This window comes from Rhinopithecus roxellana, chromosome 13 (assembly GCF_007565055.1).
Source record: "Rhinopithecus roxellana isolate Shanxi Qingling chromosome 13, ASM756505v1, whole genome shotgun sequence".
NCBI lineage: Eukaryota > Metazoa > Chordata > Mammalia > Primates > Cercopithecidae > Rhinopithecus > Rhinopithecus roxellana.
Window position 1 is genome coordinate 54,920,013 of NC_044561.1, and position 18,657 is coordinate 54,938,669.

The window sequence follows — 18,657 nt, forward strand, 5'->3', positions numbered from 1 at the left end:
TTGGAAAGTACTTGCAGGATCAGCTGTTTTTGAAGACGTTAGAAAATACAGACGAGAACATTTTCCTCAATTTTTAAAATGGATTAACATATGGAGGAAGTGGGATAATTTTGATTTTGTCTTAGTCAAAATAGCCTATTTTAAATATTTTGTTGGCTGGGCATGGTGGCTTACGCCTGTAATCCCAGCACATTGGGAGGCTGAGGCAGGATCATGGCTTGAAGCCAGGAGTTGCAGAACAGGCAACATAACGAGACTCCCATCTCCACCAAAAAAAAAAAAAAAAAAGCTGGGCATGGTGGTGCACGCCTTTGGTCCCAGGTACTTGGGAGGCTGAGGCAGGAGGATTGCTTGAGCTCGAGAGGTCAAGGCTGCAGTGAGCCAAGATCGTGCCACTGCACTCCAGCCTGGGTGAAAGAGTGAGAACTTGTCTCAAAAAAAAAAAAAAAAAAGATTTTGTAAATATTCTTTACTAATGGGATAGACACAGTAGGGAGGGGTAGCTTGCGTCCATTACATGAATGCAACGAAATGAATACTAAACTGGACTCAGTGGGGCCATTGGCGAGGGCCTTGTGGAGACGCTGATGGAGATGGGCAGCGTCACAGTGGTGAGGGCCTTGTGGAGACGCTGATGGAGATGGGCAGCGTCACAGGATTGACAAAGCCTATCAATGCAGTTTCATGTTGATGAAAATAAAAGCCTGGGCCAGGCACAGTGGTTCATGCCTATAATCCCAGCACTTTGCGAGGTCGAGGCAGGCAGATCACCTGCAGTCAGGAATTTGAGACCAGCCTGGCCAATGGGACGAAACTCCCATCTCTACGAAAAATACAAAAATTAACTGGGCATGGTGGTGCACGCCTGTAATCCCAGCTACTTGGGAGGCAGGAGAATCGCTTGGACTCGGGAGGCGGAGGGTCAGTGAGCCGAGATTGCACCACTGCACTCCAGCCTGGTTGACAGAATGAGACTCTATCTCAAAAAAAAAAAAAAAAAAAAAAAAAAAAAAAAAAAAGAAAGAAAGAAAAGAAAAGCCTGTGTGAAAAGCCTTAGCATTAGCACTCCTGGCAGCAACACCTGCCTTGCCTGCCTCTGCTTTTGCAGCTGTTTTATGTAGGTGACAGGCGGATGGGAGAACAATTGAGCTTTTTCTTCTGGTTGAATTTGAGTTTCCTCTTTCATTTGTGGGTTATTGTTTGAAAAGAAGTGTACCCACATTCTCTGCTCTGTCAGCATCTGCCTTCCCAAGTTTTGAAGCGTGCCACAGATTGCTAGGAGACAGCTGAAATTTTTAAAGCTTTTTATTATGTGTGCTTAAAGATGGGGTAGAGATGCTCCTTGATGAGGGAAAGGTGCTTTAGTGTTTGGCCAGAGGAGATCATGCCTGCTCCCCTGACCTTCCCGCAGCTCCTCGAGGCTGGTATGCAGGGGGAGTATGAGTTTTCCCTGCTCCTCTCTGTGGCTTATTTTGTCGTAAAATCATGCATTCTTGTGGAAGTGACTGACAGTGACAGTTATGTCAATCAAGGAAAATGACCAAGGCAAGTCTCAATCATTTCAGGACATTTATTTGCGAAAGTTAAGGATGGACGCCCGGGAGACAGGTCTATGCCTTTCTCCTAAGATGATTTTGAGGTCTTCAGTATTTACAGGGGAAAGGGCAGGATATTAAGAAATAGGCGGTTTTCATGTGAGAGGTGGGTAAATAGTCATTCATGCCTTTGGCTGGCTCAGTGGATCTGCATTTTTACATTAGGTAATGTAGACAGCAGGGCAGAGGAAACAATCAGACATGCATTTATTTCAGGCGGGCAAAGAGACGACTCAGTTCCGTCCTATGTCCCCCACACCTGTGAAGATAAGCTATTAATTTACATTAACATTAATTACATTACCATGTTGAACTTTAGCAGAAATGCTGTAGGGTAAAGAGCTTGGGGCTCAGAGCTTGTGGGCAAAATATGAGGGAGGTATGTAGCTTTTCATCTTTGTTGCCATCTTATTTAGGGACCCAAATGGGAGGCAGACTTGCATGAGCCAGGTGCCAGCTTGACTCTTCCCTTTGGCTTAGTGAGTCTGGGGTCCCAAGATTTATTTTCCTCTCACAGTTCCATTGCAAAAAGTGCAAAGTTCACAGTGATGGGAAACATAGAGAAGGTACAGCTTCAGCTGCTTACGGAACCACTGTCTGACATTTGAAACGATGGCGTATATTCCTAGAGGGGGTGAAGGAATGTCTTGTGTTCTTGTGATGCACAAGGAGGGAAAGGGAGCCAGCATTTATTAAACTCCTACCTTGTGCCATGAACGCTTTCGTTTAATTCTCACAGCAACCTTCAGATTGGGCATTGTGACCTTTTAAAAATGAGAGCTTGGGTTGGGAGAGAAAAAATGATTTGCTAAGATTATGCAGGAGTGACTGGAAGACCCCAGCCCTGGCCTCCTCAGGGTCACAGGCTTCTACCTCCCCACCATGCTGCACTGACTGTCTTGGGGGGACGAATGTGTGTTGACTGGCTCACCCCCCTGTCGTCTCAGTCTTCTTATACTGCCAGGAGTGGGTTGTGTTGTCAAATGATTGGCCCAAATTATGATGCAGTCATAGTCAAGAGCATGAGCCACAGGGAATGGAGGCGTCAGGCATGGCCTGGTTAGCAACGTGCTCCCTAAGTCATGGCTGGAAGACACCACGTATTTCTCTGCTGGCCTGTGTCTACTCACCCTGCTGCTGACAACTCTATTATGTCCAAAATCACACTTTCCTGAACATTCCCGGAGTCGTTTTTGGTAACCACAGGCAGCGGGCATATAAAGGCATGGTTGCCCTCTTCCTACTATGCAGTTTGGTCCGGGAACAGAGACAACTTTCTCAACTGATGTTTTTGTTTTCGTTTCTCCTTTTCTGGGAATCACCCTCAGGTCTCGCCCTGCATGTGCAAGCTTTTCTTTGCCTTTGGAGGGAAGCAGGAAGTTCTCCTATCCTGGTGGATTCAGCCAGAGATAGCTTCTTTTTCTTAAGTTCTTCCTTATCAGAATTTTCCCAGCAGGAGGTAGTGGTTCATGATGGATGCGTTGGTTTCCTCACATCTGGAAAATAGCCAGTGGGGACTGCCCCAGCAGTGGTTTGGTGTGTGTGGAGCCTCTCTGTGGCTGCCACCATGTGGTATCTCCCCATTTCACATCTGTGTGAGGTGGCTTGGACATATTGAGGTGCTGGAGACCAGCAGCACCTCCTGGACTAGCTCCTTCCAGAGTCTCTGCTGGCTAAGAGGCAAATTGGGGGAGTCATGCTGGACTTGGAATACAGACCTGTTGTCCCTGTTCCAGTTGGGACAAGCTTTGAGAAACACCGCACACCCCAAGGGCAGGCAGTGGTCAAACGGTGAGAATGATTCACTGTCAGCATCCCTGTTAGCTAAACTGTCCCGACCCGGGGGTCGATCACTTTGTTAGTATAATAGTTTTTTTACTCTGTTAAGCAAAGGTCCCCACATTAAAACATGTTCTCAGTGAAATCTTAGACTCGGACGCTTATCCCGCAGCCACCCTCTGCCTCCCAGCACGGGCGGGATGATCTTGAATGCATTTATTCTTGCCCCTTGCACGGTTGGAGTAAAGTGCTTATGAAAACATCTCTTTTATTGATTCTGCGTGCTTTTTAAAATTCCATTTTCAAGAGCGAGAACAGAGAACGTGTGATGTGACCAAAGGTCTCCTGCTGGTGTGGAAAGGTAGCAGGCTGCCTCTGCAGCTTTGCCCAGAAGCTGGTGCCCTGGACTACTGCTTCTCAACACTCCCGAGGAGTTCCCTTTGGCTGTAATCACCCACTGACCTCCTCTGTATGAACAGCAGGGGTGAAACTCTTGATGTTACTTCTTCCTCCATTGAATAAGCCAGATTCTCTTTCTTCTGAGGAATAATTGAAGTCTTTTGCAGTGTCTATAAGCAAAATTACCTAACACTCTGAAATTTTTCGTACAACAGTTTCATCTGGAAAAGAGGCCATTGAAACCATGCGTTTGTGTTCAAGTAAGAAAGTATATCCAAGTCACAAAGAAGCATCATTTGGCTTTTGGAGACGTGGGCAGCTTCATTTCTCATTTGTTCATTCAGAACTCTCCGCTAGGCTTCTAAGTGCCACATCCTGTCCAGAATGATGAAAGATACAGAAAATGGTGCCTGCTGACCTTCTGGAGTGATTGACTAGTGAGAAAGGTGAGTGGTATTCCAAGGTTTGTATCAGGAATTAATAAAATACAATCCCAATAATTAAAGTGATACAGTACAATATGGGGTGCTGTGAGTAGTGATAAGGAAATGAGGATTAAAGGTAAGGAAGAGTTAGCTGAGCAGAGAGAGAAAGAAGAAAGCAAAACTGGGAAAGAGCAGGAGGGTCAAGAACTGAAAGGGGGTTGGGTGCAGTGGCTCATGGCTCTATTTCCAGCACTTTGGGAGATGGAGATAGGCAGATCCCTTGAACTCAGAAGTTCGAGACCAGCCTGGGTAACATAGCAAAGCCTGGTCTCTACAAAAAATACAAAAATTCTCTGGGTGTGGTGGTGCATGCCTGTAGTCCCAGCTACTTGGGAGGCTGAAGCAGGAGGATCACTTAACCCTGGGAGGTGGAGGTTGCAGTGAATCAAGATGATGCCTCCGCACTCCAGCCTGGGTGACAGAGTGAGACCCTGTCTCAAAAAAGCAAAGCAAAACAAAACAAAACAAAAGCTCCACAGAGCTGAAAGGGAACAAGGATATCCTGATGGCTGAGAGGCAGAGGAAGTCACTTGGAACAGCAGGACCTTGCCAGCCAACTGAAGGAGTCTTTGGTTCTTATGTTAAGGATTGCCAAACTTGTTTGTCGAGAACAAAATCTCACGCCATGTAGAGTTAAGATGACTTCGTGTAGCACAATTAAATCTGAGTGCTGGAAATTGCTTCCATTGCCTCTGGTTTAGGGTGCCTCATATAAATTGAAATCCAGCAGACCGGTTTCTAGAATGATCATACTCCCTTGTTTTAATTAATTATTTAATTAATGAAATTTTTGGTTCTCGGGCCTCAGTCTCCCGAGTGGCTGGGATTACAGGTGTGTGCCACCATGCTCAGGTAATTTTTGTATTTTTTGTAGAGACAGGGTTTTGCCATGTTGGCCAGGTTGGTCTCCTGAGCTCAAGTGATCCACTGACCTCAGCCTCCCGAGCGCTGGGATTATGGGCGTGAGTCACCATGCTCGGCCGCTTGTTTAAAATCTTCCTCTTTCTTCCCCACCCCTTTGCCTGTGGTTTGCATGCTGAATTCCTATCGCTCTCAAATTCTAATTCTTCATGGAGACCTTACTTAAGCAGCCTAGAGTCTGTGGCTTTACCATTAGGGCAACAAGTTTCCAGAATAACCTGGGAGAAGATGTTCTTTGGGAGACAGCACTTGTCTTTGTTTTCAAGGTGTTTTATATGCGGTTAAAGATACCATCCTCCTGTTATCTCACTAGATGTAGACAGTTAAAAAGTTTTACAGAATTTTCAGAGATTTCTAGCGTGGTTGGTTGCACAGAATAATTGGCAGCCCTATTAATGATGTTCTGGTGATCTTCTTTTGCTATGGTATTAATTTGTTTAGTTTAGTTTTGGGTCAGAAGAAAGACTTCAGTGCTTTGATTCTTAGCTTATTGTGTAATCAAAAGCTTACTTTTTAAAAAAGTCCATTGTAGATTGGCCTTCCTGAATCTGTAGACACCATATTTGACACAGTGGGCAAAATTGTTCAAATAAAATCATTCAGTGTTATTTGGGCTATTAATCAGAAAAGAATGCGTCAGAGATTTAAAAGAATCGGGTTATAAAAATATTGACTGTGCTTTTGGCTGCTTAGAGATTGGGAGCTCCTAGTAGAGGTACTTAAGTTAAAAAAATAAAAAGAGAAAGAGCTTCAGCAGAGGGTAGATTGTAGAGTGAGGGGAGGGGACAGAGCCTGAATGGGGGCCAGACCCTCCTAGCATGTGCACCTTCTCTTTCTCACTGTCTTGAGTCCTAGTCCCAAGACCGGGTGAGGTCATCTTCTCCATGTTTAGGAGAGAATAAGAGTCTAGGGGGTTAAGTGGTGCTTCCTAGCATGAAGCACAGTGGATAGGTTGGAAGAGAGCAGCACTTCCCTCTGGTGGTGTGTTCTGGGGGGCAAGTTTGGCTCTCCATGCAGTTGAGGGAAATCTGAGTAGACCCCCATGGCCACTCCCCATGACCAGTGCCATGCTGTACACAGCAGGTGCTCAATAAATGCTGGGAGACGATCTTTGCTGTGGACTGAATTGTGTCTCCTTACAATTCGTATGTTGAAGGCCTAACCCCCAAAGGGATGGTGATTGGAGATGAGGACATTGGGAGCTGAGTAAGTTCAGCGAGGTCCTGAGGGTAGAGCGCTCGTGATGGGATGAGCGTCCTTGTAGGAAGAGGCACCAGGGCTGTCTCTTTGCCATTGTGGGGACACAACAGGAAGCCGACCGTCTGCAAGCCAGGAGGAGGCCCTCGCCAGAACCCGGCTTTGCTGGCACCCTTATCTTAGACTCCAGTCTCCAGTACTGTGAGAAAAGATATTTCTGATATTTAAGCCACCCGGTGTGTGGTTTTTTGTGGTGGCTGCCCGAGGCGACTAAGACAATCCTTAAAATGCCTTCCAGCTCTAAATTCATCAGTCCTGAGACCAATGATCATGTGTCCAAATCGCTTTTCTCCCCAGTCACTTAATTTGATTGGAGGCTTCTGTGTTGTATTGATGAATGGGACAGAGAGGCCCTGTTGGACTCGAGACTCATGGGCCCTTAAAGCCCTGAGAAGAACCATGGGCCACATGATGTCCTTGGCCAGAGTCCAGACTGCTCATTTGCTCCTCTCAGCCACTCTGAGCCACTCTGCCTGTCTCCAGCCTCCTTTCCCAGCTTTCCCTCTGCATACCATGCTGTTTCTGGAACCCACGGGGCCCTTCCGGATTCCCTGCCTCTGCTGGCCAGCCTCCCTGGAGCAGGTCTCCCTGAATATCCACAGGCAGGACCTCTGTTTTTTCCCCTGCCCCGTTAAAGAAAAGCCAGAGCTGGACAGGAGGTAGAAGGTGAAGACAGTTTCTATTCAGGAACTATTGCAGTAGGGGAAAGAGACCTCAGTATAGAGCTGGGCTTAATTCTGAATACAGCGTGGACAAGTGGGGAGGTGCAGCCCAGAAGCAGGGTGGAAGGCTCAGTGGGTGGAAAGTTACTTAGAAGAGACCCCAGGGGCGAGGGGGATTCTGGCTAAACCCACCTTGTTGGAGGCACATCAGGGTGACCAGACATCAAGGGTGGGGGACAAGGAACTGATTAGATAGCGATGGTGGGGATCTGGAGGCAGAGGCCAGGGTGACCAGATGCTAAGGGTGGGGGACGAGGAACTGATCAGATAGTGACGGTGGGAATCTGGAGGCTGAGGCCAGGGTGACCAGACGCTGAGGGTGGGGGACAAGGAACTGATCAGATAGCCATGGTGGGGGATCCTGGCCAAACGAATGCAGGATTCTTGCTAAAACTGGGCAGTGCAGAGACAGACATGGAAATGTAAAGGTGGAGGCCTGGTTAGGGATTCAGAGACACCCAACTGGGGTCTCTGCCAGACCTCATGCCCCACCCTACTGTGTCAGATCCCAGTTACTGCTTGGCTCATCCTGGGAGCCCTGAACCCTGCAAAGATTTGTCGTCTTTGTTGTGGAACCCCCAGCACCTGGACCCTTGCCTGCCCCAGGGGAGGTGGTCGGAAGGGGCTTCCCGAGGCAGTGGAAGGGCCTGGGATGAAGGGGCGGGGCTTTGTGCCTCCACTGAGAGACAAAATAAAATAAATACAGGTGATTTCTCTTGGTAGCCAAGTCACAAGTTCTACTCCTGTGGGTCAGGGCCCCCTCCTCAAAAATTCCTGTGTTAAAGTCCTAACCTTCACGACCTCAGAATGTGACCTTATTTGTACGTGACAGCTGCAGGTGATGATACGAGAGCCCTTCCAACAGGGTGTGTTCCTGCCTTCACCGGTCAGCTGCAAAAGGCGGGCACAGGCTGCTCCTGAGGCTGTGTGGCCAGGGCAGTACCTCACGAACTTCCTGTGTCTCCCAGCCAAGGAACGCCAAAGTTAGCCAGCCACCCCCAGAGCCCGCGAGAGGGCCTGGAGTAGATTCTCCCTGACAGCCTCAGAAGAACCAACCTCAGCGACACTTTGGTCTCGGATTTCCAGCCTCCAGATCCCTGAGACAGCAAATGTCTGTGTTTTAAGCCACCCAGTTTGAGGCACTTTGTTACCACAGCAGCAGCAGCATCTGCGAGCTTGAAAGGGGACGATGAGTGAGACTTTTGTCCACCGTTCTTGGTTGGGCTGCCACAAGCAGATGGGAAAGACTGAGAAAGAAACCATTCCTCCCTGGGTGGGGGTGCTTGAAATTCCCTTTCAGCCAAGGGGAGGCCACAGGCACCCTGTTCATACCTGCGTGCAGATGTCAGCGCCTGGCTTGTTGGTGACCAGCAAGGGTCCCAGCTGAGCCGGGGCGCTCTCCTGTGGCTCTGGTGGGGCAGCCACAGGATGCCGGAGAGATGGTTCAAACATCATTTAGATGGAGGAGCTGCTGAAATAGACTTGACAGTTTATTTTGCTTAGTAGAAAAAAAATTGAAAATTGTCAGCTACTATCACCATTTTTTAATAAGATTAAAAAGTGTATTTTACAAAAAAAAAAAAAAAAAAAGGTGAAAATGAGCAGCTCACCATGTCCCGCTTCTTCCACCCCTGGCGCCAATGCCCTCCCTCAGCCGTGGTCCAGGCAGAAGACAAGGTCAGATAAAACAACCGCAAAGAAAAAAGAAAAACCTTCTGGAGTGGCTGGGAATGAGGCCACCTTGATGTCTTCCCCTGAATCGGTGCCATCGTGGTTTTGAAGTGTGACGGTCACTCAGCTCGGGGGTCCCCGCTATGTGAGCCTGTCCACCACTGTTCACCCTTGGTGGAAGCAGACCCTGAGCACCCCAAAACATGACATCCTTATTTTCCGGAACCTCTAACTGAAATTGAGCTCTTCCTTTCTTTATGAATATAGGCACTGTCTTAGTTCTCTGCTGCTGTGGTAACAAAGTACCTCAAACTGGGTGGCTTAAAACACAGACATTTGCTGTCTCAGGGATCTGGAGGCTGGAAATCCGAGACCAAAGTGTCGCTGAGGTTGGTTCTTCTGAGGCTGTCAGGGAGAATCTACTCCAGGCCGTCTCGCGGGCTCTGGGGGTGGCTGGCTGCCTTTGGCGTTCCTTGGCTGGGAGACACAATGCCTCGAGCCCTGCCTTCCTCTTTACGCTGTGTTTTCTCTATTTGTGAGTCTGTATCCAAATTTCCCTTGAGGAATACCTGTCATACGGGTTAGGGATCCCCCTAATGACTTCATTGAAACTTAGTGTAGAGCCTGTCTCCAAATAAGGTCACATCTGAGGTATTGGTGGCGAGGACTTTAACATGTGAGTTTTTTGGGAGGGGGCCCTCATCTACAGTAGTAGAACTTGTGACTTTGTCACTGAAAGAAATCACTTATTTTCACATCACAACTGTAGCAGCAGTGGACATCTCCACATACGGGTGAAGCTAGTCCTGCCTGCAAAGTTAAGGTAGTTTTTATCAGATCTAGAGCTGAAAATCATTATTAAATGCAGCAGTGAAGAAGTGTGTATATTATTCTGGCTCACTTTAAAAAATATTTTGATTCATTTATTTCAACGTAATCGATTTCCCCTGTAACTCTGTATGTTTTGTATTGTGCGTGTAAAAACGTTATTCAGAGGAGTTCACAGGCTTTCCCCGACTGTGTTGAAAGGACCTGTGATGTAAGGACGTTTTTGGGGGGGCTTGTGGCTCCTTAACTGGCTCTGGAAAGAGCCTACTTCCATAGTGAACCCTGTGAGGCCCAATTCTGTTCCTCCCCCTGGAGCTCCAAGAGAAGGTCATTGTCCTTGTAGCAGCTGGTGGCCCCCAGGCTGGGCTCTCCCTGCAGGTGCCACCGGGCTCTCAGTAGGTGTGACCTGGGATGTGAGCGGTGAGCCAGGAGTGAGGCGCTCAGCACCTTCTGGACCACACTTCCCACTTTCCCTGGGGTTCAGGTCAGGCCATGGAAAGTGTACACCTTGCTTGTCTTATAACTGGACGGGTGGTGGGCAGAACGCCTCTGGCAAGGTAGACCTTGAAGGCAAAACTGAGTTGAGGTTTGTTAGAAGTTAGGACAGAAATAGTTACTGCTGGGCATGCAGTGCTTCCCAAGCGTCCTGTGAGGCGGCAGTGTCATCACCAGTTTGACACAAGGATGCAGGTGTCGAGCATGTAAATGCCCTGGGCCGTGCTACACCACCACTGTGTTTGAGCTGAGATATGAACCAGGGCCTTCTGAGTCCTCATTCCTTCCATCCTAGCAGGCTGCCTGCAGTTAACAAAAGGGGACTCCTGTATCTGCTCTGCAGCTTCTTCAGCTGATTTATAATGGAAAACAGAGTAGATCCTGATGTGGCAATTAATGAAATATTATAAGAATTATCATAGCAGATCTCACAATTTGATCAAGGATCCTGCCTTCCATATCTGGCCAACTGATGTGCAAAAGCAGTTGCAAGAACTTCACAGCTGACAAAAAAAGCAAACTCCAGACTTTATTTCCTGGGATCTGTTTTGTGAGACACTGGCCCATGAAATGCTCTCCCCAAAATAGTCGGGTCTGTGGTCGAATACATTTGGGCAATTCTACAGAAGATGTGTCTTTTTCAGAGACTTATTTTTCATTAAAATTATTTTAAAATATTAACGTGGTACAATGTGCATATAGTGAAGTGCACAGATCTTAGCTGCACGGCTCCATGAGTTTTTACGTATAAGTCCACCCATGTAACCACCACCCAGCTCTAGAATAGAATGTATTCGTCTCTCCAGAGGTTCCTCTGTTCCCTTGCAGCCGATCATTCTCCACCAGAGGTAACCATTCTGCTGACTTCCTTCATCATTGATCAATTTTGCCTGGTTTTGAACTTCGTATAAATGGAATCATTTCATGTCTCTCTTTTCACTCAATGTAACGTCTGTCATATTAATACATCATGTGTCAATAGTTTGTAGTTTTTATGGCTGTGTAGCATTTCATTCATCCATTCTGCTGTTGAGGGAAATTTCTTGACTAGAGTTGTGTTATTGATGTATTGCCTCTTGGCTCCAAATTCACCCTTTTTGCCTGGTTTCTGGAAATGGGTCTGGGCCCTCTAAATAGTTTCCCTCTGCAATCTGGCTCTTGAAACTTACCAGTGGAGGGACCTGGAGGGGCATTGCAGGGGAACAAGTTTTTCCTACCCGGTTCAGGGACACTGGCTTAGCAGCCCGTGTGGTGTTACAGGAGTACTTGGCAAGACAGCAGTTTCTCCGGGTACACCCACTAGGTGTTTTGTAGCAGAGTGCATCTGGTGAACTGCTTTCCTGGCAACCTAGAGGGCAGATTTCTGGCAAGTTCCAGAAGGTGGATTCCAAGCATGTTTCTCCAATGTGGATCTGCAGTAATGTCTCTGCCATTCAGTGGGCATAGCTGTGCCCTTTCAGTGGGGTCTAGATCTCAGCCCTGATTGGGGGCATTTTCTCAGTGGCTCAATCTCAGCCCTAGGGCCAGTGGCCATTCCTTATATATGGTTATTTGTATATTCTTTGGAGCTGTCTTGATGTTATTACTGTTAGTCTCTCATGATTCCATTTCCTTATCATAGTAAATGATCCTTTGTATTTGACTTTACCTGGTCAAAGTACTATGTGGTTTTTCTTTCCTGTTTGGATCTAGATCGATACAATAATTTTTGGCAATTATGAGCAATGCTGCTGTGAACATTCTTGACCGTGTCTTGGTGGACATAAGCAATAATTGCTGCTGGGTCTGTGTGCAGGAGTGATTTGCTAGATCATAGCACACATGTTCTGCCGCAGCAGAAACTGCCAAGGTATATACAGCTTTCCAAAGTGTGTTAATTTACATGCGTGCTAGCAAGGTAGGAGAAATACAGTTGCTTCCCAAGTAGCTGGGATTACAGGTGTGTGCCACCCTCCCGGTTAATTTTTTGTAGAGACAGGGTTTTGCCATGTTGGCCAGGCTAGTCTTGAACTGCTGGCCTCAAGTGATCTGCCTGCCTTGGCCTCCCAAAGTGCTGGGATTACAGGCGTGAGCCACTGTGCGTGGCTTCATGGTAAAACTTCAACGGATGAGGAGCTACTTCTTATGATGAGCAAAGAAGGTGGTTTCTTGACATGGAATCTACTCCTGGTGAAGATGCTGTGAACATTGTTGAAATGACAAGAAAGGATTTACAGTATTACGTAGAGTTAGTTGATGAAGCAGTAGCAGGATTTGAGAGGATCGTTTCCAATTTCAAAAGAAGTTCTACTGTGGGTAAGATGCTATCAAATGGCGTCGCATGCTACACAGAAATCTTTCATGAAAAGAAGAGTCCATTGATGTGGCAAACTTCATTGTTGTCTTATTTTGAGAAATTGTCACGACCACTCCAGCCTTCAACAACCATGACTCTGATCAGTCAGGAGCCATCCACATTGAGGTGAGGCCCTCCACTAACATAAAGATTATGATTCTTTAAAGGATCAGAGGAACATTAGCATTTTTTTTAGCAATAAAGTATTTTAAATTATGTATGCTATTTTTTAGGCATAATGCTATTACACACTTCATAGACTCCAGTATATTGTGAACATAACTTTTGTTTTTTTTTATTATACTTTAAGTTCTAGGGTACATGTGCACAACGTGCAGGTTTGTTACATATGTATACATGTGCCATGTTGGTGTGCTGCACTCATCAACTCGTCAGCACCCATCAACTCGTCATTTACATCAGGTATAACTCCCAATGCAATCCCTCCCCCCTCCCCCCTCCCCATGATAGGCCCCGGTGTGTGATGTTCCCCATCCCAAGTCCAAGTGATCTCATTGTTCAATTCCCACCTATGAGTGAGAACATGCGGTGTTTGGTTTTCTGTTCTTGCGATAGTTTGCTGAGAATGATGGTTTCCAGCTGCATCCATGTCCCTACAAAAGACATGAACTCATCCTTTTTTATGGCTGCATAGTATTCCATGGTGTATATGTGCCACATTTTCTTTGTCCAATCTGTCACTGATAGACATTTGTCACTGATTCCAAGTCTTTGCTATTGTGAATAGTGCCGCAATAAACATACATGTGCATGTGTCTTTATAGCAGCATGATTTATAATCCTTTGGGTATATACCCACTAATGGGATGGCTGGGTCATATGGTATGTCTAGGTGAACATAACTTTTATATGCACTGGAAGATAAAAGTATTTGCTCTATTGTGATATTTGCTTTATTGCAGTAGTCTGGAATGGAAACTACAGTATCTCTTGGGTACGCCTGTATACAGAAAGAAATTTATTATGAGGAAATGCTCATGCAATGATGGAGGCTGGAGAGTACCAAGATCTGCAGTCAGCAAGTTGGAGACCCAGGAGAGTCGATGGTGTGGCCCCAGCCTGTTTCAAGGCCTGAGAACCAGGAGAGCCAGTAGTCTAAGTTCTAGTCCAAAAGCTGGCAAGCTCCGGACCCAGGGAGAGCTGATGTTTCAGTTCAAGTCTGAAGGCAGGAAAAGACTGAAGGCCGAGATCCAGGCAGTCAGGCAGGAGAACTTTCCTTTTACTCACGAGAGGGTCAGCGTTTTGTTCTGTTCAGGCTGTCAACTGAGTGACCCAGAAAAGCTGGCACATAACATTCACCATCACGTTGCAAGAGCTGCAAAACCCTCTCTGCTTCTAACACTGATGCTCAGCCCTCCTCCAGTGGGCAGGGAGCTGGATGCTGGGAGGACTTGGGGTTGCCAGCCCAGTGTGGGCCTGGGCAGTTTCTGAGAATCTCCCTCCGCCCTGTGACGTCTTAATTACTTAGAGGGTCACCCTGGTTGCTCACTTCAGCTCACTTGGGAGATTCTCTTTGCTTGAGGCTGGGGTAGGCCCAGGTCTTATGGGGTCTGAAGCTTATACAATTGGGGTGGAGGGACATTCCTCTTTAAGAAAAAGAAAACAGTAGGGGTGAGTCGTCCTGCAGGTTAGCTCCACTAGTCTCATGGAAAATTTGCCTCCTAAAATGTCTTTCCTCTGAGAAAGCCCAGGCCTCCAAAGGCCCAACCAGGCTGGTGTCAGTCTGGGGTCAGCTGCTGGGAGGCTGCAGGTCATGTATGGTGCGGGAGTTCACCCTATCCCAGTTTCCAATGGAGAAGCATCGTTCTTGTCCACCCCTGTCATGCTCTTTTCCACCTTCCCCAGGGGAAGGGATATTTTCAGTCTCTACAACGAATCCACTGACACGTTAAGGTGGGCACGGTGGTCTGAGGTCTTCTTGTTTATAACATGGTGCCTATTACTAGTCGGCTCAGTACAGGCAGTTTCCACTGGCATTTTTCACCAGGCCAGCCTAGAGTGGAATGATCACATGTCAAAATTTAGATTCCTGGGCCCCAGACCCACTTTATCAGAATCTGTGTGAGGCGGAACCTTTCAGCCTGGGTTTTAAACGTGCCTCCCAGGCTGACACTCACTGGATTTGAGAACCGTGGGGTTGTTCAGACAGCAGGGACATCGATGTCGTTCCTTCTGCATTCCTGGTGATGCTGTTCTGTTCTCCCAAGGCCTGTGCAGTGGTGAGAGTCTCCAAGGATACAAGACAGTGATCTGGAGCGAGTGTCCTGAAAGTGGACCCTAGCACTCAGGACTGCCAACACCCTTCCCGGGTTTCCTTGGTCTGGAATTCCCATCCCTTGGTTCCACCGGTTACATCACACCTCCCCTTCACGGGACAGTGCAGGTGCTGTGCCCTTCGCAGGGCTCAGGATGCTCACTAGCTCCGTCTCCACCGAGGGCCACAGCCCCTGGAGACCCCTTGAGTTGAGTACTTTGTCCTCGCGTACTCTTTCTGGCCTCATTGTGGGGCTTGGCCATTGTCCCTTCACTCCAGATCTCTCCTTTCAGATCCAGGAGGTGCATCTTGAACTGAACTTTCCAGACCTTCCCTTCAGTTTTCCAGTCCTTAGAGAGGTGGACTTCTGATTCCTTTGTCTCTGTGCCCTGTAGCCTCAGGTCAGGCTTAAGGCAAGGTCTCCTCACCTGGCCTGGGGAGAGTCCCAGGACGCTGCACATGCCTGCGCGGGTAGGATACGGTTACCCAGATTTCCCCTTAGAGAGCCTTTCCCTGTCCTGACGGCTCTAGCTTTGTGTGTTACTTACTTGTTCCACTTTAATTCAAAATGTACCCAGCAACCAGCTTATGCACAGCGCTCTGGGGTTTCAGGAGGGGTGTAAGACATAACCTTTGTCCTTCAGGCACTATGGCCAGAAGTGGGGCGGTGACCTAGGCAGGAGGCGGGAGCCAGCAGATGGGATGTACTCAGAGGAGCCTGCAGCAGGCAGAGGCAGAGAAGGGAGGTCTACACGTTCTGAACTGTATTTATCTCCTTCAGTTCCAAGGTTCTCTCCTGGCATCTATATTGCTCACAAGTTACAGAGCAAAGCCTGGTGTGATGGTTACTTTTAGGTATCAACTTGGCTGGATTAATAAATACCTAGAGAACTGGTAAAGCGTTATTTCTGGGTGTGTTTGTGAAGGCGTTTCCAGAGGAGATTGGCTATGAGTCAGTGCGCTGACTGGGGAGGATCTGCCCTCAATGTGGGCAGGCACCATCCATTGACTGGGCCCAGATAGAACAAGAAGGCAGAAGAAATGTGAATTCCTCTCTCTTTGCTAGAGCTGGGACATCCTTCTTCTCCTGCCCTTGGACATCAGAGCTGCAGGCTCTCTGGCCTTTGGACCTGAGGATTTATACCAAGCAGCTTTCTGGGTTCTCAGGTCTTTGGCCTTGGACTGATAGTTACACCATTGGCATCTCTGGTTCTGTGACTCTTGGACTTGGACTGAGCCACACTTTTGGCATCCCTGGGTCTCCAGCTTGCACGGCCTTCACGGTATTTCCCAACCTCCATAATCACGCTAGCCAATTCTCCTAAGACATTTCTTCTCATCTATCTGTCTGTCTGTCTGTCTATCTATCTATCTATCTATCTATCTATCTACCTACCTACCTACTTACCTACCTACCTATCCTTTGATTGATCTACCTATTGATCTATCCATCCATAACCTGTTGTTTCCATCTCTCTAGAGAACCCTGACTAATACACCTAGAGTGCAGAATCTGCTGGAGAAACTGCCATTCCATTATTGACTGGCTGGTCAGGCCACACAGCCTGGGGGTCTAGATGTGTTTGGAGGTAGGGCTTTTGTAGCACAGATAGTGCCTGTTCATGGCTCTGTCCCAGGTAAGGCAGAGCTAGTTTGTGCAAAGAGCTTCTGCTTTCCAGCTGGCCTGGAATGGCTAGGATCTTGGGGCAGAGGCTGCCCTTTCCAGGCTCTGTCTACTGGTGCTGCAGGTACCCCTGACTCCTCCAGTGGAAGGCTGGCCCCCCAGTCCTCTTTAGGCACAATACAGACTCAACCAAAGATGCAGATGCCTCATGTATGAGGGTTCCGAGCTGTGACTTCTGGTGGTGGTTTCTTGGTAACTCCACTTTAGGCAGGAAAAATGTTCAGTTGCCCATGAAAACAAGCGACCCTGGGGGCTTTGGCCAGTTGGGTTTGGCACCTGCTCGGCCTCCTGGGAAGCAGTTTGGCCAACGCACTGCATGAGGTGAGCGCCCATCCCTGGAATTTAGATCCCTGTGAAGGGTCCTGAGAAAAGCCACATCAGAGAGAATGAGAATTTAAGGTTTACTGTTAAAGCAACCCATAGAAAAAGAGCAGAATTATTCAAGCAAGGAAACAAAGTAGAAAAATACCTTCTTTCCCTTGCACTTGGTTTTTATGCTTCTCTGTAAATTGTATTGTGGGGGAGAAAACAGGCCCCCAATCCCCTTGATCAGCTACACATCCTAGCCATGCAAATAAATAATGACAGAAAGAAAGAAAGAGAGAAAGAAAGAGAGAAAGAGAGAGAAAGAGAAGGAAAGCGAAGGAAAGAAAGAAAAGTAAAGAAAGGAAGGAAAGCAGGAAGGAAAGAAAGAAAAGAAAGAAACTTTGCAGCATCCTGGAGCACCCGTTCAGACAAGTTCTGGTCTCCTCCTTGCCTTCTGCTGTGATTTCTCTGAAGTTGCTGGGGGCAGGAACTGACCAGGAACTCCCCAGGGGTGCCAAGCAGAGCAGGTAGTTTGCCTCTAGGAAAGAAGTCTCTGGAGAGCGAGCTGATTCTAGAAAGCTCTATTATTATTTCATGTTGCTTTTGATGAATATATTTAGAACAGAATTTTGACAGTGAAATTTTGAGGTGCTCTTTTGGCCATCAAAATCACCAACTCTTGGCTGGGCACAGCTGCTTGCCCTTGTAATCCCAGTGCTTTGGGAGGCCGAGGCAGGGGACTGCGTGAGCCCAGGAGTTTGAGACTAGCCTGGGCAACATAATGAGACCCCATGTCTACAAAAAATACAAAATTAGAAGAGTGTGGTGGCATGCGCCTGTGGTCACAGCTACTTGGGAGGCTGAGGCAGGAGGATTGCTTGAGGCCAGGAGTTCAAGGCTGTAGTGAGCTATGATTGTGCTACTGTGCTCCAGCCTGGGAGACAGAGTGACATCTGGTCTCTGAAATAAAATTTAAAAGCCCAAACCAATTCTGCTTTTCACTCTTTCAGTTTCATTTCTTGCTGTCCTTTCTGTCCTCTCACCCAGGATGACATTTTTAAAGTGCCGCTATTGTGTTAAGATTTATTCTCTGTGTTAAATTCTCTCAGCATTACCTACAGACTCGGCTATGTAAATAAGGTAAATTATCAGGATGAGAAGTGAAACTCTAATTTATGAGTTTACCGTGTCGCTTTAAAAAGCTGCTAGGTCCTATCTTAACTTCCTAGGCTTGAAGGATTCTGGGGGATTGGCGTATTGTTACTGTTGTGGACTTTGTTTGCCTTGATCATACCCATGAGAAAAGTGAGGCTGGGATGGGGGCTCAAATGCATGCCCAGAGTCACATAAGTAGGTTGGAAGATGACACTACAGACACAGCAAATTGTGAAGGCCTGCTGGTAAGGCACGATTGATTTGAACGACAAATCAACGACAAATCTTCTTTTTTTTTTTTTTCCTAGTGATTCCTGACAGAATCATCATTTTTGGTAAACAAACCAAGCCCAGAACCTGATAATTGTGAAGCACTCTACACTGACAGTTCTTTGAAACGAATTTTCTCCTGGCATTTACACTGTGGCTTTAGCTTTCAAACCAGAGGTTCCTCTTACCCAGCAAAAAGTGAGTTATACGCTTTCTTAATGTTATAACATTACCACGGATGATCCTGAACTTGCCGAGGATAGCAGAGACGGGTGGGCAGAAGAGGAGAGAATCAGATCAGAGACTGTAAAAAGTAACATTAAAAAAAAATAATAATTCTGGCAGAGATGGAATTTGAAGGTACTTGTGCACATCAGAACACTGGACTTGCTTTTTTTGGGGAGCAGGAATGCTGCTGAATTAGATCAGAGAAGAACGCAAGCATGGTTTCCAGACCCGCAGCTTGTTTTGCTGCGCTTC

The 18,657-nt window shown here is 47.2% G+C and overlaps 1 protein-coding gene across 8 annotated transcripts in view; it reads left to right on the forward strand.

Moving 5' to 3' along the window:
- B3GALT5 (beta-1,3-galactosyltransferase 5) overlaps window positions 1-18,657 on the forward strand; it is a 115,354-nt gene that overhangs the window by 83,792 nt on the left and 12,905 nt on the right. For 3 of the 8 annotated variants that reach the window (XM_010368700.2, XM_030915074.1, XM_030915071.1), the window contains 2 exons: window positions 3,989-4,219; window positions 18,216-18,375. Coding sequence is in view for 1 of the 8 variants with exons in the window: in XM_010368698.2 (XP_010367000.1) it covers window positions 16,340-16,351 (12 nt within the window). In the remaining 7 variants the exon portion in view is untranslated. Of the gene's footprint in view, window positions 1-3,988; window positions 4,220-15,773; window positions 16,046-16,242; window positions 16,352-18,215; window positions 18,376-18,657 lie in introns of those variants that run through there. The other 5 variants (XM_030915073.1, XM_030915075.1, XM_010368702.2 and 2 more) reach the window with 4 other exon arrangements.